At 37.4% G+C, this 24,178-nt stretch overlaps 1 protein-coding gene across 2 annotated transcripts in view; it reads right to left on the minus strand.

The window, feature by feature from the left end:
- Window positions 1-17,201: 17,201 nt before the first annotated feature.
- The window catches only part of CWF19L2 (CWF19 like cell cycle control factor 2), a 97,680-nt gene continuing 90,703 nt past the window's right edge, over window positions 17,202-24,178 (minus strand). For both annotated transcript variants that reach the window (XM_045840604.1, XM_045840596.1), the window contains exons 17-18: window positions 20,763-20,864; window positions 17,202-17,899 (exon numbers count right to left, since the gene is read on the minus strand). In XM_045840604.1, the coding sequence (XP_045696560.1) occupies window positions 17,756-17,899; window positions 20,763-20,864 (246 nt within the window). In that variant the 3' untranslated portion in view covers window positions 17,202-17,755. The remainder of the gene's footprint in view (window positions 17,900-20,762; window positions 20,865-24,178) is intronic.

Genomic DNA, 24,178 nt, shown 5'->3' on the forward strand with positions numbered 1-24,178 from the left:
TGCAGATGACACGATAGTGTATACAGAAAATCCTACAGACTCCACCAAAAAACTGCTCAACATAAGTGAATTTGGCAAAATACTGGGGTACAAAGTCAATATTCAGAAATCTAAAGTATTTCTGTACACCAACAATGAAATATCAGAAACAGAAATCAGGAAAAAAAAACCCTATTTGTTACAGCAACAAGAAATATAAAGTACCTAGAAGTAATTTGAATCAAGGAGGTAAAAGACCTGTACTCAAAAAACTAAACAACACTGAAGAAATTAAGGAAGACACAAACAAATGGAAGCATGTTCCATGCTCATGGATTGGAAGAATTAACATTATCAAAATATCCACACTACCCAAAGCTATAGATTCAATGCTATACCTATTAAAGTCATAATGGCATATTTCACAGATATAGAACAAACACTTCAAAAATTCATATGGAACCATAAATGACCCTGAATAGCTGCAGCAGTTTTGAGAAAGAAAAACAAAGTAGGAGGGATCACAATACCTCATATCAAACTGTATCACAAGGCCATTGAAATCAAAACAGCCTGGTACTGGCAAAAGAACAGACACATAGATCACTGGAACAGAACAGAGAGCCCAGAAATAAACCCAAGCCTCTATAGTCAATTAGTATTTGACAAAGTGGGCAGCAGCATAAAAATGGAGTCAAAATAGCCTCTTCAAGAAATGGTATTGGGAGAGCTAGACAGCTGTGTGCCAAAAAATGAAACTTGACCACCAACTTACACAATACACAAAAGTAAATTCAAGGTGGATAAAAGACTTAAATATAAGTGGTGACACCATAAAAGTCCTCAGGAGAACACATACAGGAAAATCTCAGCTATTCCATGCAGCAATATTTTCACTTATATGTCCCCAGAGCAAGGGACATAAGGGAAAGAATAAACAAATGGGACCTCATCAAAATAAAAAGCTTTTGCACAGCTAAAGGAAATAGTATTAAAATAAAAAGAGAACCAACTGTTTGGGAAAACATATTTGCCAATGATACCTCAGACAAGGGTTTGATCTCCAAAATATATAAAGAACTCACATGACTCCACTCCAAGAAGACAAAAACCCCAATTAAAAAATGGGCAAAAGATTTGAACAGTCATTTCTCCCAGGAGGACAGACAAAGGTCCAGAGACATATGAAAAGACACTCAGTATTGCTAGCCATCAGAGAGATGCAAATTAAAACCACAATGAGATACCACTTCACAATGGTGAGAATGGCCATCATAAGCAAATCAACAAACAAGTGTTGGAGAGGATGTGCAGAAAAGGGAACCCTACTGCACTGTTGGTGGGAATGCAGACTGGTGCAACCACTATGGAAAACAGTATGGAGTTTCCTCAGAAAACTAAAAATGGAACTGCCTTTTGACCCGGCAATTCCACTGCTGGGATTATATCCTAAGGACCCTGAAACACCAATCCAAAAGAACCTACGCATGCCAATGTTCATAGCAACACAATTTACAATAGCCAAGTGCTGGAAGCAACCTAAATGCCCATCACTTAGTGATGGGCCCATCACTTTCGAGTGGGTCAAAAAACTGTGGTACATTTACACAATGGAATACTACACAGCAAAGAGAAAGGAGGAGCTTATACCCTTTGTGACAACATGGATGGAACGGGAGAGCATTATGCTGAGTGAAATAAGCCAGGTGGTGAAAGACAAATACCGTATGATCTCACCTTTAAGTGGAACCTAATTAACAAAACAAACAAGCAAGCAAGCAAAATATAACAAGATACATTGAAATTAAGAACAAACTGACAGTAACCAGTGGGGAAGTGAGAGGGGATAATGGGGGAAAAGGGTGAAGGGTCATCAGGAACAACTACAAAGGACACATGGACAGAACCAAGGTGGCGGTGGAATCAGAGGAGGGAAGTGGGGAAGGCTGGGGTGGAGGGGAAAGGCAGACAACTGTACTTGAACAATAAAATTTTAAAAAATGAAAAAAAATGAACCAAATTATCGCAGGTTCGATTCCCAGTCAGGGCACATGCCTGGGTTACAGGCCATGGCCCCCAGCAACTGCACATTGATGTTTCTCTCACTCTCTCTTTCTCCCTCCCTTCCCTCTCTAAAAATAAATAAAATCTTAAAAAATAATTTTAACAAATAAAAAATAATAACACTAAGAAATATGTATTATGAAAATGAGAATTGGATATGATATGATTTATAACTAGATGCACACTTAACATTGCTCACCCAATCTAATTTTCTATGATTTGTACATACATTTCCAAATTTTCTATTATGAAAAAAATGTCACTCTTTGAAGAACAATACTACACTGAATATCGGTTTGATGTTGTTCCCTAGATTCACCAGTTTTAACATTTTGCCTCATTTGTGTGTGTGTTGTCCCTCTCTGGATAGATGATAGATAGATAAATAGATAGATAGATAGATAGATAGATAGATAGATAGATAGATAGATAGATATAGATATATAGATATCCCCCCCAACATTTGAGAGCTACTTGCAGACTGACTTTTCAGCAGGAAATACTTCAGCGTGCATCTCCAAAACCACTCTCCTGTATAACTCAATGCAATGATCACACTCTAGAAATTCAACATTGATAAAATACTAGTACTTGAGATACAACCTCTTTTTAACCCAATTGTTTCCATCAAATTTCGCCAACTGTTCCTTTATAGCTGTTTTCTTTTTCTTATCTAGGAATTACTCAGGAAACACGCATTGCATTTAATTGTCATTTTTTAAAATGTCTCCTCCAATCTAATCAGTTCACCAGCCCCTTTGTGCCTTTTACAGCTTTGTATTACTGTATGTCTAGGTCCTTTGGGGCCCCTGAACACTTTACATCCAAGTGCCAGGTTAGTAAGTAGCTAGATAAGCAGAATATTATCACCGTTACGTAAAATCTCTTCTAAGAATACACACTCTGGGGACAGGTCTTTGAATTCAAGGAACAGTTCCTAAGATTTAATCACAGTAAACCACTTGAGAAAAAAATAGTTTTTGTGTTCTAATAGAATATGTTACCAATGGCATTCAAATTCCTTGATCACTGACTTGCTGATATGACCCATTTGGTTCTCATTTAGAGGTTTGAAAGATGAATCTTAACAGACCATAATAATTTGAAATATTCAAGTAAGGTCTAAAAAACTGAGCAGCTTATTTCCTACTTACTAGAAAAGTAAGCTCCTTTGAATATTATGAACACTTTGTATAGTGATATAGAAATCTCAAAAATTATATTACCCAATAATTTAATACATCTCAATGATGCATTCTTCTTTATTCTCTTGAGTTACTTTTTTTTTTAAAAAAAGTCTAAAGAAACACATTCTAAAGAAAAAAATTATCTTTACAATGATTCCAAATAAGACCTCTTGTATTGGTGGTAAAATTTAAATAAACTGAAGGAGGTTGCATTTAACTTGTTGCTACAATACTTTCATTTAAAATCCAAAAATACAATGCTGTTAGATTACTGACTTGTATAATGCATCCAGTGGGCAGTCTGACATTGAGCAGCACTGAATAATGATAAATACAATGAAATAGGTCTGCTGTGCAAATGATGATCAACACCTCACTATTCAGTACATAAAAGAAAACTAATAGTAAGGTTGGCATGTCTTACTGTTTATCATTAAAATGTTGAGTCAAGACTACTAATTAGAAAGGTAAGATTGATGAAGAGCATTAACTATGCAATAAATTCTGTTACCACAGATTTTATAGAGATAAATCCAGGATGATCATTATGCAGCACAGAGATACCAATAAATCATCAAGAAAGAAATGCCCTTTTTACCAACAGGGTTTGTGATATTTGAAAGTTACTGCTGAAAGGTTTCAAAGTTTTACCAACTTTTATCCAGCTATTTAAGAGATCAGGACTGTCTGGGTATGTTTAACTCAGGCAATCACCTCCTCTGTCAAAAAGCTGACTCTCTACAATTGTGCTGAGGTCAATAGCTCACAGATTCTCTCTCAAGTACTTTAAATTGACCCTTTTTAATGATATAAAAACACAAATGATTAAAGAAAAGAAGGAAAAGTGTAAGTGATGAAATTTCATTTAAGTGCTGCTCTTTATGAATATCATGGGGCCATAGAAGCCTGCTCCAATTCTTTCTACCTGAACAGGGAAAATGTAGCATGTGTTGGGTTGGCTAAAAAGTCCATTTAGTTTATTCCATAAAGATAAAAGACACATTTTACATTTTTACCAACAACTTTATTGATTTGGATATTTGGATATGTCGGCTATCTCCCACGTGGTATAACGTTGATTGTTCCCAATTAATGTCTCGATTTGATCGCTATCAACTTCAACTGATGTACCCAACCCTGGAACATTGTCCAGCAAGCAATCTCCAACATGAAACTTCACAAACCACTTCTGACACGTTTGATTAGTCACAGCACCTTCTCCATACACTGCACAAATCTCTTCTTGTATTTCAGTTGTGTTTTTACCTTTCTTGAAATAATAAAGCATAACACTCTGAAAATGTTGCATATTTTTCCATCTCCAATATTAAATGGCTACACAAAAACTCACCAATTTTGGTAAGTTTTTTTTTAAATGCACGCTGATGTGACAGCTGTCACAATACAATCTAATGAAATTGTTTTGAATGAAGTTAAAGACAACTAAGCACCACTAGAGCCATCTTACAGAGAAAAGCAAACTAACTTTTTGACCAACCCAATATCACGAAAGAGGCACAGATCAGCATCTCAAAACGAGCACTCTAACTTGTTTCCTTGCTGTTCCTTCAGCAGCACTCTGTTCCTTTACTGCTATACTGGTGTGCTGTGAGATGTTTGACCAAAATTGCAACACTTATTCCAGTCCTTCCTCTGTTATAGCAAGAAGATTGTAAGACCTTCCAAATGACCTTCATGAATTTTACATACTCTCTTCCAGGTTAATTTCTTAATACACTACTTCAGGTGGGTTATCATCTTTTTAAAGCCTGCACCAATGCCATGATACTGATAGGAAAAAGCCAAAATTACTTAGACTGAGACTTTGCAAAATTTGTCCCAAATCCTTCAGGATATTTTTATCTCCAAGATTTCCCCAAATGACTTTTGTAGAAATAGTTGGCTTACTTGTTGTCCTCCAAACATGTTTTTTATAATTCCCACCTTTGGACTGTTCTCACATTGTTCCACCCAACCAGAACGTCCTATCCTACAACTCTGTCTAGTCAAATCTTATCCTTTGACTTATTGGAAATTCCATAGTTCTCTAAACTTTCTCCATCCTAAACTACCTCTCATTCCCTTAAGAAACTTTTGATGTTGTCTGCAAGTTCTTAGTTCTTTTAAAGTATCAACTATTTTAACATGGTTAAACTTTTCATAATTTAATGTCTTTAGACTTTAATTACCTTGAAGATAGAAAGCCCATCCTACCCTTTCCCACGCTTCCACCATGCCCAGCACAGTCTGGTGTTTATAGCAGGTACTCAGTAAATATTTGCTAATTTGACTCTACCCTTATTCAATGAATAAACTGTGGGAAATGGACAGAGACCAGATTGCAAAGCACAAACCATGACCTTCCTTCTTAGGTCCACATTTCATAGAAAATGGGTCAAATTTGGTGGTTGTCTCTTTAAATACAGACTGACAATTTTTTCTGTTGGTATATTTAGATGTAAAACTTCCATTTTACTATAGGTTTTCAATTTAACTACATGCCTTATGTTCTTTTCTCTCTCCTTTATTATTTTCTCATTATCCCATATTCCCCATCTATTAGTTTAGTAAAAATACATGCTTAACTGTTTTATAGAGATTAAATTAGCCATTACGCTATGTATCCTTGATTTTTCAAAGTCTAATATTAGTGGGTACTCTTACCTTCTTCATGCAAAGTCTTGAAGTCTTTAGCTCCATTTACCTCCCATAACAAACTGTATTTTCCAAAAATGTTTCTGTAATTTTTTAAATTCTGCATGCTCTTCCAGTATCTTGCTCTTCCCCTAGCAAAAGGAGGAGTCTATTCGCCTCCCCTTGCAATGGGACGATCAGTGTGGCTGCCTGAATAAAAACATGCAGCAGATGCAATGCTGCAAGGCTTCTGGAATCAGGAACCCCAGAGGTAAAGTGATAGCAAATGCCAGACTTCTCGGAATGTTCATCTCTCCTAGACCTTCGCAGCCTTGAGTTGTTCTATACCTTCAAACAGGGGCTTGGTTTATCTAGTATGGTTTTCACTGGCTGGAAGGAGTGAGATGGGCATATAAAGGAAGAAGTGACAATAGAAGTGAAGGATAAAGTCACATTATGAAGAATGTTTGTTTCATGTTGAGGAACTTGGACTTCATCCTACAGGTGAAGAAGAACCCTTGAAGAGTTGTGACTTTTGGGGAAACAATTCTGATTTACCAAAAGGAAATGACCATTACAGTAATGCAGAAGAGGAATGAAGAGGCCTTACCACATAGAAATAAGGAGGCTATATGAGAGATGTTAAGAGAGTATATTATTCAAGACATGATTGCTAACTGAATGTAGAAGATGCAAAAGATGACTCTTGAGTTTATGGGGTTTCATTCAACAAATCTGGAACTATATGAGGAAAAAAATTGAAGATGAGTAATGTGTTTTCTTTTGGATATGTTGGTTCTGATATGCCTATGGGGTGTTTAGATAGAGAACTCATTTAAGGACTATACAAAGAAAAAGGAACCAGAAGCCCTGGCTGGCGTAGCTCAGTGGATTGAGCTTGGGATGTGAACCAAAGTGTCCCAGGTTCGATTCCCAGTCAGGGCACATGCCTGGGCTGCAGGCCATGACCCCCAGCAACCGCACATTGATGTTTCTCTCTCTATTTCCCTCCCTTCCCTCTCTAAAAATAAATAAATAAAATCTTTTAAAAAATAAAATAAAAAAATTTTTAAAAAGGAACCAGAAACTATGTCAATAAAAAACAATCAGAGAATAAGAAAATAGAGGCAAGACTCCAATGAAGTAAGAGGAGTTTCAAGTAACATTCAACAATGTTCCTACACAGGAAATACTGGGTTGGCCAAAAAGTTCATTAATTTTTTCCATTTGACAGCTCTAGTAGTGCCTAGCTGTCTTTAACTTCATTCAAAACAATTTTGTTAGATTGTATTGACAGCTGTCATGTCAGGGTGCATTCAAAACATCTTATCAAAACTGGTGACTTTTCGTGCAGACATTTTAATACTGAAGATGGAATAAAATATGCAACATTTTTGGTGTGTTATGCTTTATTATTTCAAGAAAGGTAAAAATGCAACTGAAATGCAAGAAAAGATTTGTGCAGTATATGGAGAAGGTGCTGTGGCTGATCAAGCATATCAAAAGTAGTTTGTGAAGTTTCTCAGTACTACTGACATTTTGGCTGAATAATTCTTTGCTGTGTTATGCACTAGAAGATGTTTAGCATCACCCCTGGCCTCTACCCACTAGAAGCCAATAGCAGGAAATAGCCCACATACTCAAAACATCCAAGTCAATAAAGTTATTGGTGAAAATGAAAGTATATCTTTTATTTTATGGAAAAAACTAAGTAGAATTTTTGGCAAACCCAATAAGTAAGATGAAGACTGAAAAAAGTCTTTTCAGTTAATTTGCTTTGAATTGGGCAACTGGATCAACACTGCTATTGTGGCTTCCAAAAATAAGTAAGTAGCTACTGGAGAAAATAGTGCAAATGGCTGGAGATAAATGGGCTAACCTACGAAAAAGTGGACAATGGAAGAGACTTTTGAAGTGACTAGGCCAGTGCTAGACACTGAGTTGGGAAATAATTTAAATGCCTCAGATCTTCCCTAATGGGAAAGATTCCTAGCCAGATAATGTAAACTCTGACACAAATTATTTAATATCTGAGAGAAACAACACAGAGATCAGTAATTCTAACAAAACAAGAAACTATGTCAACTACACCTCCACTCTCCACCTTGCCCCACAATTCCCTCAGGCTACAAAAAATGTAGAGAATATAAAATATCCAGGTCTCAAACTATAGAACTCACTGGAAAACAAACTGATCCAAGTTAATGTATGAAGAAAATCAAGTGATATCATTTTTCACAGAATGCACAGCACAGATCTCCAGCATGAACAAGATGAAAAGTAACATCCCAGTAACACTGCATACACACTGTGACAAAAGTATTAATAAAATAAATGTATAATAAATTGGAACAAAGCATGCAAACTATAAAGAACTTGACCAGAAGAAAACTCACACAAAAGTAATAAATTTCTTAAGGAACTTGATGAAAATTTGAATGTAATAAGCATAAGCTCAAATCCAAGATGATTTAACAAAAAAGAATTCATAAGATCATTAAGCTATAAAAAAATGAGCAGACAACATCACTACATAATGAATTAGAAACAGCAGGAAACAGAAGAGGCAAGGCTGGAAAAAAAATGACTTTATGGCCACTTACTTAGGTGACACCAAATGTGAATTTGGATCAAGTCAAAGGAATACAGAGTACTGGGAATTGCTAGTGTTTGAATAAATGTAAAAGAATATTTTTTCTCATGAAAAATACTTTGAAATAGAAATAGGTGTTGGGAGCCAAAATAATAGTGTATTCTGTGGATTACAATAGATACAGAAGTAAAATGTAGGAGAACAAAGGACAAGATTAGAGAAATGAAAGTTTCAAGGTTCTTAAAATGTGAAGGGGCACACTCCGGCAGACAGATTCTTAAGGAGGGTGGCCCCCATTATGCTCTAATCCTGGTGTTCACATCCTTGTGTGGTCCCACCCCCGAGTGTGACATGCCTCTCACCAACAGTATATGGCACTGGATGTATGTGATTTTGTGTGATTACGTGGTTGCATCATGAAAGAGTTCAGTGGCCATTGGCTGGAATCTCCTTGCCCCCTGCTGGTTGTGAGGAAGCCAGTGGCCATGCTGGAGAACCCCACATGGTAAAAAACTGCTGATGCCCTATAGTTCTAGAGGGGCAGCCTCTGACCAACAGATGGTAAAAAAACAAAAACAAAAACCCTCAAACAAACAAACAATAAACCTCTGGAGGCTTCTAGTCCTAATTACAAGAACTGAATGCTGCTAAGAACCACATAAGTGGGTAAGAGCACCTTTTCCCAGTTTGGTCTGCAGATGAGAACCCTGTCCTGGCCGACACCTTGACTACAGTCTGAGCAGGGGCATTCATCCTGTGGCCCACGGTCCGCGCACAGCACAGCATAGCTGTGAATGCAGCCCAACACAAAATCGATTTACTTAAAACATTATGAGACTTTTTGTGATTACATGTTGTGATGTATTTAATGTGTGGCCCAAGACAACTCTTCTTCCAGTGTGGTGCAGAGACGCCAAAAGGTTGGACAGCCCTAAGCAAAGGACCAGCAGGCTGTGCCTGAATTCCTGAGCCATAGACGCAGGAGAGAATACACATGTGTTGCTGTAGGCTTCAACTGTGGTTGCCATGAAGCAACAAAAAGTGAATATTGGTAGAATGTTTAGTTTTAACTTTATCATCTGGTGTGTTTTCTGTTTGTCCTATATGTCCTTTATTTCCCTATTCCTCTTTTTCTGCATTCATTTGGATTGATATTATCTTATGTTCCATTTTATCTTCTTTTTTGGCTTGTTAAAAATCTTTATTTGCTTCTTTTTTCATCTTAGGGTCTGCTTTAGAGTTCAAAACTATACATCTTTATCACAGTCTAAATTTGTTATATTATAATGCTTCGAGTATAGTATAACTTTATAATAGTACACTTCCATTTCTCCCTGCCCATCTTTGTATTCTTGTCATTTATGTTGTTTTACATGTTATAAACCTCACACTAATTCTTTTTGTTTAAAACAGTAAAATATCAAAAAAATTTAAAGAATAAAATAAAGTCACATATTTACCCAGGCAGTTACCATTTCAGTGCTTCTTCGTGTGCCTAATAATTTTGACTAGAGGCCAGGCACTTTGAATTTTGTGTTGTGACTACTAGATCTATTTATATTCCTATAAATATTTTTGAGCTTCATTCTGAGATACATTTAAGTTATTTAGAAACAGTCTGATCCCTTGGCCTCCTGCTTTTAAGATTTGTCTTTACCGCACACTACTATTCTGTGTTCTCTACCCAATTCCTGGGTCAGTCTTGAAATTTTCCATTCTAGCTAGTGGGAAATGCTAACCTCTACTCCACTCAGGTAGGTCAATCTTTGTCTCTCCAGTATTCAAGTTTCCTCACATGTATGCACCAATCAGTGCACAGATACTTGAAAGGGACCTTCTGAAGATTTCTGGAGTTCTCCCACTGTGCAGCTGTTCCTTCTCTACGAATCTATTCTGTTGTCTTGATCTCCTCAGACTCCTATAACTCTATTTCCTCACTTAAAGTTAGTTCAATAGTCTCTGCCTGGATTCCCCCACCTTACACGAGACGGGAACGCCCTGGAAGCAATAAGGAAGGGCAATCCCAGGGCTCATCTCATTTGTTTCCCATCTGTTAGGGATTATTGTACCTTTTTGCCTGATATCCCATGTCTTGAAAACCACCATTTCATAGGTGGTGTCTATTTTTAGGTTGTTTCAGTCAGGAAGATAATATGGTTACTCTGCCTTAGGTGGGAACATAAGTCTCAATTTATTTCTAATGAAAAATAAAGGCTGACTCAGAGTTGAACCAAAGGTACAATGGCCCAGTAAGGAGCCCATAAAATCATTCTCAAGAAACAAGACTATGACCCTAATCAAGCAACTGACAACACGGGCTCAACTTAATTTTAGAATACTGGTGAACAGGGATCACGATGTCCCTCAGGTTCTAGTCTTTTCCAATGAATGTGTCCACTGCTATTGTTATATGCTTCTCTTACTATTCTACATTTGGTGCCTGTGTGTGTAGTGCAGGTAATTTACCTCTGAACTTCACAGGTCTTCAGAGGTGAAGCACTTGAACAGCCTTAGCTCCACCTGGACTGATTTAGACAGGATGTTCAATCTCAAGCCTCAGCTTAACGTCCTACTGGGATAAGGCTTTTCGGAAGGATTTGAATACACAGGGTCTGGCAGAAGTCAGTCCCGCTTGAGTGTGGTTGGTAGGGTAATAATACAGGTATAATAATTTATAGTTTTAATTTGAACATTTCAACTAAAATGTCATATGGTGTGCTTGAGTGTGACATTGTTATGTTATAGAATTACATGTTTATGATTCTGTAACAAAAGATTTTGCAATAAAAAGGGGTGTTATTTGTGTCAGATCCTGTATGTGTCACGTGGTGGGGAGGAGTATGAATCTGGGGTCAATGAATAGACTGTGGTGGATTACAGATTGTCACAAACTTCTGTCAAGAGGTAGGGTTATGACCCCTCTTCTTGAACATAGGTGGGCTGACAACTATAAAAAAGGTTACAACTTTGACGAACAATACAGGAAAAATTAAGCTGTGCTAATTTCTGGGCTTCATTCCTAAAAAGACCCCTAGTCCTAAAAAGCTGGCACCTTCTACCTCTTCTCTCTTGGAACTGTCTTTTGGAATGGCTGTTCTGGGAAAAGCCAAAAGCCACATAGCAAATCCAACGACCCGGAAATTTCCGTAAAGAAGTGTTATCGGCCTGGCCCTCACTATTCCTTTACTGGAATAGTAAAAGGTTTACTGGTAATAGAAAAACCAGCAAAGGAGATCGAGAGGATGCAGCCACATTTCAGTGCAGACACCAGTGTGTGAAGGAAGGAGCATCTTGGCTCTTACAGCTCCAGCACATGCCACATAAAGAACAGAGGCCTGTATACATGGCCCCATTCATTCCATATGCTTCTGCAACTCCAGCTGAGGCACCATACAAATCATCTACCTCAGCCCTGACCAAATTCCTCATGTATGAAACTATGAGATATAAAGGCTATTATAAATAACAAACGGGAAAAACGGAGATCACTTTGGATGTCCCTATGACAGACGCAGATGCAACAGAGATGTTAAGCTGATCCGGTATCTGGGTATATGATTATAAAGTTCAGTGAAGAGGTCCAGAGTGAAGATATAAATCTGGGAGACATCTCCTTGTTCTGTTCTACTTATGTTTCCTTTTTCCACAGTACTTTTCACCTCTGACATTTTCTAGATAATTTCTTTATTATGTCTAAGGACTACTGTCTGTCTTCCCCCAATACAATGTAAACTCCACACAGACAAGGATTTTTGTTTTATTCAGCATATCCCCTGCATGCAAAACAGCCACTGGCATAAAGAAAGAGACACTCAAATATTTGTTGAGTAAATGAACCAAGTTAAAAATGTTATTTAAGGCCATTTTACTGATGAAACTACTTTGAGAGTGAGTATATTAAAGATAGGTTTGAGAATGGGCATTTCAACATTTAAAAGTTGAAAAGATTAGAAAAACCAGCAAAGGAGATCGAGAGGATGCAGCCACTAAGAACGGAGGATAAATAAGAGATGACACTCTAGAAGCAAAGTAGACAGTGTTTCAATAAGGGGAAGTGATCATGTATGTCAGTGATGCTGGTAGGTAGGGTAACATGAGCACTGAGCACCAACTACTTGATTAGTCCCTGTAAAAAGTTCACTGAAAGCTTAAAATAATTTGTTTTAGAAGAAACTGATTTTTTAAAAATGAATTTTGCTGTCAATTAAAGAAATGGTTAAAGGGGGATATGATGCCACAGTTCATTGTTGATATATTATACAATGATTTGTATGCTAAATAAGAATAATTTTATGGAGAGGGAAAGCCCTAACAACACTGAGAGAATAGGGACAACTGAGTAAGTGAAAAGGGATGAAATCCAGTTTATAAATGAGTGGATTAGCCCTAGATAAGAATAACAAAATAATGTATCTACACTTAGCAAGAGGAAAAGTATAGTATATGGGTATGGACTGCAGGTAGAGTGGTAGAAATTCTCCTCTGTTTGCTTCTATTTTCTCAGGAAAACAGGACAAGATTATCAGCTAAGAAAAAAGACAGGAGAGAACCACTCAGTCTTTAGCAGAGTGGGGACTCCTGCAGCCCTGTGAGAGAGAACCACCACTCGGCTTTGGCAGAGTGGTGATCCCCCTCCTTGCAGCCACTGGGGAGAGAACCATGCAGCTTTGGCAGAGTGGGGACCCCCGCAGCTTTAGAAGGGGGAACCACTACCAGGCTTTAGCAGAGATCCCAGCGACACAGCTGATGGTGCCAGGAACCGAGGGAGGCCTACCAGCCCAGACAGATTACTGGGAAGAACCGGGGGCTGCCTGAGCCACAGACTTCTATTTCTTTTCCTCAGATACGATACCCCAGACTGAACAAAGGGGGAAGGAAGGACTGTGTGTGTTTGTGGGTATTTTAAGGGACTTTGGGATTTTGATGAAGACATTAGGTCACTACTTTAAGTCTATATAGCATTAAATAAACATTTCCTTTCCTTTTCACAAATAAAAAAAAAGAACAAAGAAGAGATGTAAAACAGTCCTTTACCACTGTGCTTGAAAACATTTGGCAGTCATCTCACTTGAACTTACATTGTGCTGTAATTATTGATGAACTGTCTCTCCACTAAACCTTAACATTCATTATTTAAGGTGAGGAAAGTAGTTTTTAGTTTCACACTACTAGTATACAACAAAATGCCCTGCCAACAACTGTTTGTTAACTCACCAACATAGAATAAATGAATGTTATAGATTCTAAGGTGCTACAGCAAAGCCAAAAGTTTTAAAACAGCAATAAAGAAAATACTATTAAGGACCTATTTAATAAATATATTTAAATTGCAAATACTGAGAAACTGAACCCATTAAACTTCAACTTATTGTGAAATTTAAAAACTATAGATAGAACAAACCATTTCTTTTTTAACATAATGAAGTAACATGTCAATATTAAGAATTACTATATAGAATTGTAAGTTAATCTAGAACACATGTTACACTGATCCCAGGTATTCAACATTTCATTACAAAATGTCAAGGATCAGCTCCAAAAAACCAACATCTTCCAAAAATAGTACTACAAAAATATCTTCCACATTAAAAACAGAACTTTTGCACCACAGCCATATTTTATAGGGACACCAAGTGTAAGAACAAGGAAAACTGAAGAAACTTAGATTAAGTAGGGCACAACAGAATGTGCTTCTGACATTTAGCATCCTCTTATCATATAAGACTTTACAGTAACCAATACAGTGCAAAGATGATGATTTAGCTAAAATTATCTTTCATGCAAATCCCAAACAACTACATCTATTGTGTTACTTAGAACTGTTAACTTTTGAAATCTTCAATAGGTAAACATGACTTGCCTCCCCGCACAACCATATCAAAATTACAACTAAAATATACAACAATCATCACATCAGAAATCAAGTGGAATAGAAGTCTTACAATTATGTAAGGAGAGAAACCACATTCATCCAGACTGGTAAGAGGGGCGGAGATACAGAACAGGTTGGTCCCACATCCATGTGTGGTGGATAAAAATTTGGTAGGGATATCTCGGGAGCGAGGAGTCCCAGCCCCACACCAGGCCTCCCATCACAGTGCTCCAGTACCAGGAAGATAAGTCACCGTAACTTCTGGCTATCAAAACCAGCAGGGATGGAGTGGGTAGAAGAAAATTCTGGAGTCCCCAGAAGTTCCCCTTAAAAAGCCCACACATGGAATTACTCAGACTCACTCCCTCTGAATTCTGGCACCAGGGTAGCAGCTTGAAAGGCACCAGTGGCACACAGGGAGGAACTGAAGTGTCTGACATCAAGGCAAGAGCTAGGGGACAACTTTCTCCCAGACAGAAAGGCGAGCAGAAGCCACTGTCCCTTTTCTGAGCCCTCCCCTCACAGAGACACAGAGTGGGCAGGTGCATGCCATATCTGAGACTCTATCAACCTGGCTAACACTGTTTGCCCTGCCCTGGAGATTCCCTGAGACAGCACTCCACCCAACTTACGGGCCCAACCAAACTGGTAACTGTGACTTTCCCATATGAATGGCTGATCCTATCTCCTACCGCACAACTTCCTAAATCCTTTCAAACAAGAAAGAGTTAAGTGGCCCTATGCCTGGCACTAGCAGCAGCCAGCTTTGATTCACAGCCTCGCTTCACCTGGGAATCTCCAAGCCCAGCACAAGTAGCAGCCATCTCGGGTTGCTTTACAGCTCATATTGGGTGGCCCCAGACAGAACATAGGTGGAAGCTAGCTTGGGCCTGTATCACCTAGGAAACCCCAGAGTCTGCAAACCCAGTGGACAGCTGCAGACCATGCTGGAGCACCATCACCACCCAGTTCCTGCAGAGCTAATCCTCCACAGAGAGTGGAGGTTGGTGGTCAGTGGTCAGTCAGTCCTTGTAGCTAGTCAGCCTGGGTAAATCCCTCCCAATGACCTGCCAGCAGTAATAAAGGCTCAACTACAAGAGAAGGGTGTACTCAGGCCACACAAAGGGCACACCTCAGGTGCCCACCTTTGGTGATAAGGAAGGCTGTGCCACTGGACCCTACAAGGCACTCACTACATTAGGCCATGATACCAGGACACGAAGTCAAAGCAGCTCTACCTAATACATAGCAACAAACAGGGAGGCTACCAAAATGAGGAGACAAAGAAACATGGCCCAAATGAAAGAACAGATCAAGACTCCAGAAAACAAACAAAATGGAGATAAGCAATCTACCAGATTCAGCGTTCAAAATACTGGTTATTAGGATGCTCAAGGAACTCGGTGGGTACTTCAACAGCATAAAAATGATCCAATTCAAAATGAAGAAGACACTAAGTGAAATAAAGAACAATTTACAGGGAAACAACAGTGAAGTGAATGAAGCTGAGAAACAAATCAATGTTTCAGAACAGAAGGGAGAAAAACATATCCAATCAGTATATCAAGAAGAAAAAAGAATAAAAAAAATCAAGGACAGTGTAAAGAGCCTCTGGGACAACTTCAAGCCATCCAACATTCACATCAGAGGGGTGCCAGAGGGAGAAGAGAAAGCACAAGAAACTGGAAATCTATTTGAAAAAATAATGAAAGAAAACTTCCCTAATTTGGTGAAAGAAATAGACATGCAAGCCCAGGAAGCATAGAGAGACCCAAACAGGATGGATGCAAAGAGGCCCACTCCAAGACACACCATACTTAAAATGCCAAAGGTTAAAGATAAAGAAAAACTCTTAAGAGCAGCAAGAGAAATAAAGTTATTTACCTACAGGGGAGTTCCCATAAAAATGTCAGCTGATTGCTCTGCAGAAACTTCAAAAGCTAGAAGGGACTGGCAAGAAATATCTAAAGTTATGAAAAGCAGGGACCTATAGCCAAGGTTGCTCTACCCAGCAAAGCTATCATTTAGAATCAAAGGGCAGAAAAAGAGCTTCCCAGACAAGAAAAATACTAAAGGAGTTAATTATCACCCAGCCTTTATTATATGAAATGTTAAAGGGACTTACTTAAGAAAAAGATAATCCAAACTATGAATAATAAAATGACAAATACATGTCCATCATCAGTTGAATCTAAAAAACAAACTAAGCAAACAAGAACAGAGACAGAATCATGGATATAGAGAGTGTTTTGATGGTTGCCAGATGGGAGAGGGTTGTGGGACAATGAGTGAAGAGGTGAAAGGATTAAAGTACAAACAGGCAGTTACAGAATAGCCACAGGGATGTAAAGTACAGTACAGGAAATGGAGTAGCCAAAGAACTTATATGCATAGCCCATGGACTTGAACAATGGTGTGGGGACTGCCTGAGGGACTGGGAGATACTGGGTGGAAGCAGGCTAAGGGGGAGAAATTGGGATAACTGTAATATCATAATCAATAAAATATAATTTTTAAAAATCATATTTTTAGAACAATTACTTTTAAAGTCACTGAAATTCAAAGACACTTTTAAAATCTAGAATTAAAAACAAATCATGAACATGTTATCTATACTTCATGTAATTTTTTGAATTAATGTCTTTTTAAAAAGATTTTATTTATTTCTTATTTTTAGAGAGAAAGGAGGGAAGGAGAAAGAAAGGGAGAGAAACATCGATGTGAGAGAGAATCACCCATCAGTTGCCTTTCGTACGCACTTCAACTGGGGACTGAACCTGCAACCCAGGCATGTGCCCTGACCAGGAACCATTCTGGCGACTCTTCACTCCATGGAACAACACCCAACCAAATAAGCTACACCAGTCAGGGCCTTCATTCAATTCTTTATTACCTTTGGAACATTCTTTTTCCTTTAATAAAAAGAATTGCAGTGATATATATATACACACACACACACTACTGGTAGAAGATTAAGAGATCTTCTATAAAATGCTATGAAAGGAAAGTTCAAGTATTATTACTGAATATGCCAACTCTTAATTTTAAAAATGCAAAAGAAGTCAATCAATAGAGTCAACCTTGAAGCCAACCCATCTCCTTCTCAACCAATGATTTGTTATACCTCTTAGCTAATCCTTTGGAAAAGTCTTTCTATGTATTCACGGACAAGTTCAGAATACCAAGATGTGGGTACAGAACAGGAACGTGAGCAGGTCACCCAATATATCTGGTCTTAGTCCTGGTTACTGCAATGAAGTCCACAGGAGCAGGTGGGGAAGAAAACAATACAATCCAATGATGCACAGTTGTCAGAGATCCGGAGCACAACTTTCCCTGTGACCCGAGGGTCAGTAGTTTAGGTAGGTGCTATGGAAATAAAGCTGACAAAAATCTGAAGAGGAAATTGAACTTGAAAGGTATGACTCAACATTTTTTACTTTTGGTGAAGTCAAAAGGTTTCCACCACTGGGCAAACTGCAGTGCTTTCTTCCTCTGATCCTCAAAGCTTTCTCGGACCCCTTTCCTCCAAAGTCTTGGTTCTATATCCAGCATCCCACCAATGATTTCCTTTTAAAGAATGAGATAAATACAAATACATATGTATAAATACTGAAAACAAGAATGAAACTATTTGTTTATTCTGTTACTAAATATAACACTAAGTTGTTCTCCATAAAAATGTTCAAATTTTACATAAATATTAGTTTCAAGTTAAAGATATCTTGTTTTCAATCAGTTCTAACTATGTGAATCCTGTAACCTAGGAGTCCTGGCTGCGTGTCTCCTTGTCAAGCAGTTTGTCCATTTTGTTGCTCATTACCACAGCTGCCAGATAGCAGCCAAGTGGAGAAAGAGAAAGTGAATTTTAATTAATTTACTCCTTATTAGTTGCTCCAGTGTGAAGAAAGAGGTAATCAACATCTAATAATTATTAACTTTATTGTTCAACTGCAGATGAATCCCAGATTAATATTTTCTCTGCTAGCCAGTGTATTTATAAAACAATTTCTTCTGCTGTTATCTTTTTCAGGAATCAAAAGCAAATTTTAATAAACACATAAATCAAGAATTAAAATGTATAAATCATCTTCATTTTAAAAGTCACACTCCTATTCCCCCCAAAAAATAGATTTTATCTCCTTATTATTCTACATTATTTCCTTCATGATCCTCTTTCTATGCTATTAGCCACAGAAATTAATCAAATATGTGCTTTTGAGTATCCATTTACAGAAAGGTACAGGAAGACTGTAATATTTACAGAGAGGCAGTCTAGGTAAACAATGGGCTTAGGGTTGAATTCTGCATATTCAGTCCAGCCCTGTGGTGGTAAAATCTTGGACATAATCTAAGATTATGAAGATCTGAAGACAGAGAGCTCATAACAGAATGCTGAGTTGTGGTGAGAGCCAGAGTAATAGCCCAACTATAAAAAAGAATGTCTTACAAAGTAGAATAAGTAAATGCAAATTATAAGGAGACTCAACCTGGCTGGCATAGCTCAGTGGATTGAGCGCGGGCTGTGAACCAAAGTGTCACAGGTTCGATTCCCAGTCAGGGCACATGCCTGGGTTGCAGGCCACGGCCCCCAGCAACCACACATTGATGTATCTCTCTCTCTCTCTTTCTCCCTCCCTTCCCTCTCTAAAAATAAATAGATAAAAATCTTGAAAAAAAAAAGGAATTGTGCTCAATTTAAAAAAAAAGGAGACTCAAAAAAAAGATTCTATTTGTTAAATATATCAGGAAAAGTTTTATGGAAATGGGAATCTCCATCATTGAGGCTGGGAGATAAAGAAGCCAATAGTTTGTAGAAGACATCAGGGGAAATGAGGTAAATTTAGATTTAATGCAAGAGTTTCTCGGCATCAGCCCAAGTAAGCAACATAGTTTAAGAAAGCCTAGCTTATAAAACTGACCTAATATGGTCTCTATAAAACATCAAGTTTTGTCTTATGTGTACCATATAGGATTGACTCTTGTGTGTTACTAACAGAGCTGTTAATGGAAAGAGACAATCCCTTCTTGCTTTGTGAACAACTGCTGAGGCACCAGAATAAAGGAATTCTTGGGCTCACAAGCTGATCCTTCAAAAGCAATTTTTGTGAAAAATTAATCAGTGATACAATGTTAATCAAGGAAGTTTTCATTTTGGCATTAAAACAGTATCATATCAACTATAAATATGCAGAACATTTGAGGGAGCACTATTTCCCAATTAAATTTACACAAGTAAATGATAACTTACTTCATTTTCATTAGAATCAAGTTTTAAAAAAAGTAAATCCACAGATGTTCAATGACAAAATTCTCTTGTCACTGAATAACAACAGAATTTTTCAGAACAATGAAAACAAATTTCTTTCTAGCTAACTTTGAAAAAAAAATTCTGAAAATTTCTCAAACTAGTTTCTGTACTATATTTCAACAGTTCAAAGATGCATGTGATTTTGGGCCCCTGGTTAATCCCTTAAGGGCAACAGCATGAAGTTTGAAACCCCAGCCTCTGGAGGTGAGATTCCTCTTGACCATGTCCCTATTCATTATAGATGATGGTCTTTTATAGGAGATGAAAGTAGGGAGGAAGAACAGGGAACCCTGGGAACTCATCAAGTGGCCTCAAGGATTTAGAAGATGACCTGAGCAGAAAGGCTGAGCTACACTAGATTGAAAGATCATTTCTAGAGCTCTTATTGCCTGGACTTCCTTAGAGTGCTTCAGTGGCTATATTAATTCATTCCAGTCCCCAATACTACTTACACACTACCCACATGCTCAGTAGACACATGTTAAGGGCTATGCCCCTAGAAGGCAGTCTGTAATACTGAAAAGAACCTACTGACCATCAAAAGATCTGCACTCTAGTATCTGGCCAGAAACTATGCCTGAAATGAGTCATATAATTCTTGAACTACATGGTACTTAATTATAAATGAAGAGATGAGATCATTTGTTGTCTAGTTAAATCATGAGTGCATGTACCCCTGGTTCTCTCATTTGCTAGCAAATGACATTGAGCAAATTATATAACCTCTCTGTAGTTCATTTTCTTCACCTGTAAAATAAAAGTAATAACAATATCTACATAACGGAGTTATTGTGAGAATTAAATGAGTGCTTAGAATAATACCTGTACCACTGTAAGCCCTCAATAAATGTTGCTAAGAATCATTCTCAGCATGAGGCTGGTTGACTCCACTGGAGTCACTGTAGACACTCTGGCAAATCTTTCATTCCAAAGTGACGTTCCTGACTGTACCAAATATTCTGGGTGATTATATTAATAGTTCCTAAGTTGTCCCTCTAAAGCCTGGGTAGAACAGTACTGAACAACCTCACTGTATACTGTGACCAAAGTTTTGACTTCCCTTCAAAAGAAAAGTGCTACCAAATGGCTAAAATTAAAATTTTATTAAATTTATGAACATACCTTTCCAAAGTAATGAGGAAATTTGTATTGATCTTCAATGATATGGGCAAACCCTCCTTGGAGGCCAAAATCCACAGAGAAATAAGGTAAGCCTTTGGGTACCTAAAAAAACAGATAAATCGCACATGAATACAATGTGAAATCAGAAAGCCATGCTTAATCCCTCTTCTGGCCCTCTCGAATGGCAGTAATTAAGTATCCCTCAAGAAAAAGTATACAATGAATTTCCAAATCACTGAATACTGATTCAATGATAGTCGATACTGAAGCAATGACTTTACTAACTTTCTAAAACCTTTCATTCGGTAGCCTTTCGGCCAGGCAGCTCTTCACAACATTCAACAATTACAATCAAAGCCAATTATTTCCCTGTCTGTGGGAAAAACAGAAAAGAAAGGTATATTTTGAAAATATAATAGCAGAATACTTTCCTTTAGACTATACAAATAGAGAATAAAAACAAGCTTTCGTATATCGTTTCTCACAGTGCAGAATAGGAAGAAGGGCCTAGTTATACACATAAAGCTTTGTTTATAGTACCACTGAGACTTTATTATTATTTATTTATCAAAGATAAATTAAACTCAATCATAATTTTTATTAACTAGTGAGATGGGTATGGCAATACTTAGTTTACCAACCTCATTTCAAAGTATTTCCAGGATTAACTACAGTTGACCCTTGAACAATTCAGTGGTTCGTGGTGCTGAGCCCACACAGTTGAAAATCTATGTATATCTTGACTCCGGACGAACTTTACTCTCAGTATCTCTGGGGGACTGGCCCCAGGACCCCCATGGATATTAACATCTAAAAATGCTCCACTCCCTCATTATAAAGTGACACAGATCAATGCACACAGGCAGTCGGCCCTCAGCACCCACAGACTCCCAACCACAGATCAAAAACAATACAGTGATTTATTTTAAAAATTCTACATTAAGTGGACCAATGCAATTCAAATCTACATTGGTCAAGAGTCTTTACCTTCCCCTCTTTCCTTTCCCTCTCTCTTTCCACACACACACACTATTTTATACTCTATCTTGATTAGAAAAGGCTCTTATTTATCAATTAAGTAAATCTTTGTCCATTCAAGTTTTCCCTCCAAGCTCCAATTCTGTCAGTAGAAATTATTCAAGTGAGTCACATAATAGTATTATCTGCTCTCTCTAGTCCCCTCATTCTGTCAGCGTTTACTCTGAATCACATCTATGTCTTTTGTATTATATCCTCCAGAAGGCATGACTTGAAGAGAGATAGGATAGTATGGTGGAACAAAAGTAGTCATCTTGAAATAACATAAAGCATTTAAAATTAGGGCTAATAAAGAGTTATGCATGTCATAGAAAAAAATTTAAGTAAAAACCAATCAGCTTATAAAATATGCAAAGAAATAGATTGTTCTATGACTGTATTTTTTATATCTTCACATTTTTTAAATATAAACACGTATGACCTAGATAATTAAGAAAAAATTAAGAGACTGGCTCTAATCACAGGTCCGATCTTTACAGCTATGCAACCACAGGGAAGCTATCTGACATCTCTGAGTCTCATGAGAACTGCGAAGAGCTCAAGGTTTGCTGTGAGAATCAAAAGGAAAGTGCACATAAAGTATGTGGCCCAGTGTTTGGCACAGTCAGGATCTTCAAATATCACTTCTATTTCTGTCTCCCAAACACTACTGTCTTGTGCCAAACTGGTAGAAAAAAGAGAAAAGGATGGAAGGCTCCATGAGAGTATTTTTGCTCTTTGAAGTAGATCCTTATGTGTGAAACACAAATCTGAATGGCTAAAACAATATTATGGAAATGCATCAACTAGAGGACAGCACTGGGAAGGAGAGATAACTTAAGGGAGCAATTTGTAATGACAGTGCCCTTGCCTTCTGTTTGTATTATACTGTGTTTGGCAAAATAATGACCCCTAAATATACCAATAATCTAATCCATTATTTTACCATGAATATGCTACTATATATGGCAAAAGGGACTCTGAAGATGCAATTAAGTTATGAAATCTTGAAATGGGGATATTATTCTTGGCTATCCAGTGGGCCCAATGTAATCACAAAGGTACTTACAAGGGAGAAAGAGGTGGGTGAGACTCAGAGAAAGATTGGAAGATCACACACCACTGGATTTAAAGATAAAGCTATAGAATGCAGGTGACTTCTAGAAGCTGGAAAAAGTCTCCTCAAGAGGATCCAGAAAGAATGCAGGCCTGCTAAACACCTTAATTTCAGGCCAGTGAAACTTTGTATTTGTGACCTCCAGAACTATGAGATAATATATCTGTGGCGTTTAAAACCATTAAGTGTGTGGTAATTTGTTACAGCAGCACTAGGAAACTAATATCTACACCAGAGGTCAACAGTCTACAGCAAAATTGCCAAGATGCCACAACGAACTCTGAACTACTTCTATACGAAGAACTTCTACCACAACTCCTCCACTGTGCTCGTGCTGCAAAAAGTACAAGCTATGGTCTTCCTAGTATGAAAATATAAGCACATTTAGCACTTATCTCTTCTTGCCTAACCAGTCAGAGGGAAAGAAGTTAAAACTTTGATATCACTCTTGAAAAGGTGCTGAGAGTTACCTGTTTTTTATAAGCATCATAATTGTAAAAAAATTGTGTATGGTAGAAAAACAGTAATATTTTAATATTCTCCTTTTAATATTCCAGATGTTACTTCTGACTTCATATAATTGTCTCTGAGTTTGAAGGTCTCTGGATAAATGCAAAATTTTCTTGAGGCTGACTTCCCTTAGTTTAAAAAAATCAGTTTCTAAATGTGCTAGATGTTTTTTTAAAAATCAGCCCCTAAAATGTTAGATGCTTTTCACAAAATTAAACTTAAAAATTACAACATTTTAAAGTTCAGAAAGAACTCATATGAAATCTCAATAAAATAACTATGTAAAAAATGACTTTCTTGACAAGTTATTTAATATCACGTCAACTACTCTCTACAATTCAGATCTGCTTCCCTTGTACGTTTCCATAAACTTCATACTACACTGAAAAGATATCAAAAGACCCTCAGAGAGTAAACAAAATGGGCATACAAAGAAAAGCATATACCCACACAGCAAGGAAAAACATAAATCAACAAAGAATCAGAATGAATTACAAATATGTGAATCTCTACTAAAAGTTAAGACTCTCCTATAGGGAAAAAAAACACCCCACCCACAATAAGGCAGGTAAAACACGTCATGAAACTACCAAGGACACAGCACTCTTAGAAGGATAGTGAGATTTTTTTTCAGAATAAAAATAATTTTAAAATAACTCATGACTGTTCATTTCATGCTCAAAACACTCATAATTTAAAAAAGACATTGGAAAGCTTATTAACCTAAAAAGTGACCTGCTTTAGAATTATTCTTATACTCAAGTTCTCTCCA

This window comes from Phyllostomus hastatus, unplaced genomic scaffold (assembly GCF_019186645.2).
Source record: "Phyllostomus hastatus isolate PE091 unplaced genomic scaffold, TTU_PhHast_1.1 phas_contig_113, whole genome shotgun sequence".
Lineage (NCBI taxonomy): Eukaryota > Metazoa > Chordata > Mammalia > Chiroptera > Phyllostomidae > Phyllostomus > Phyllostomus hastatus.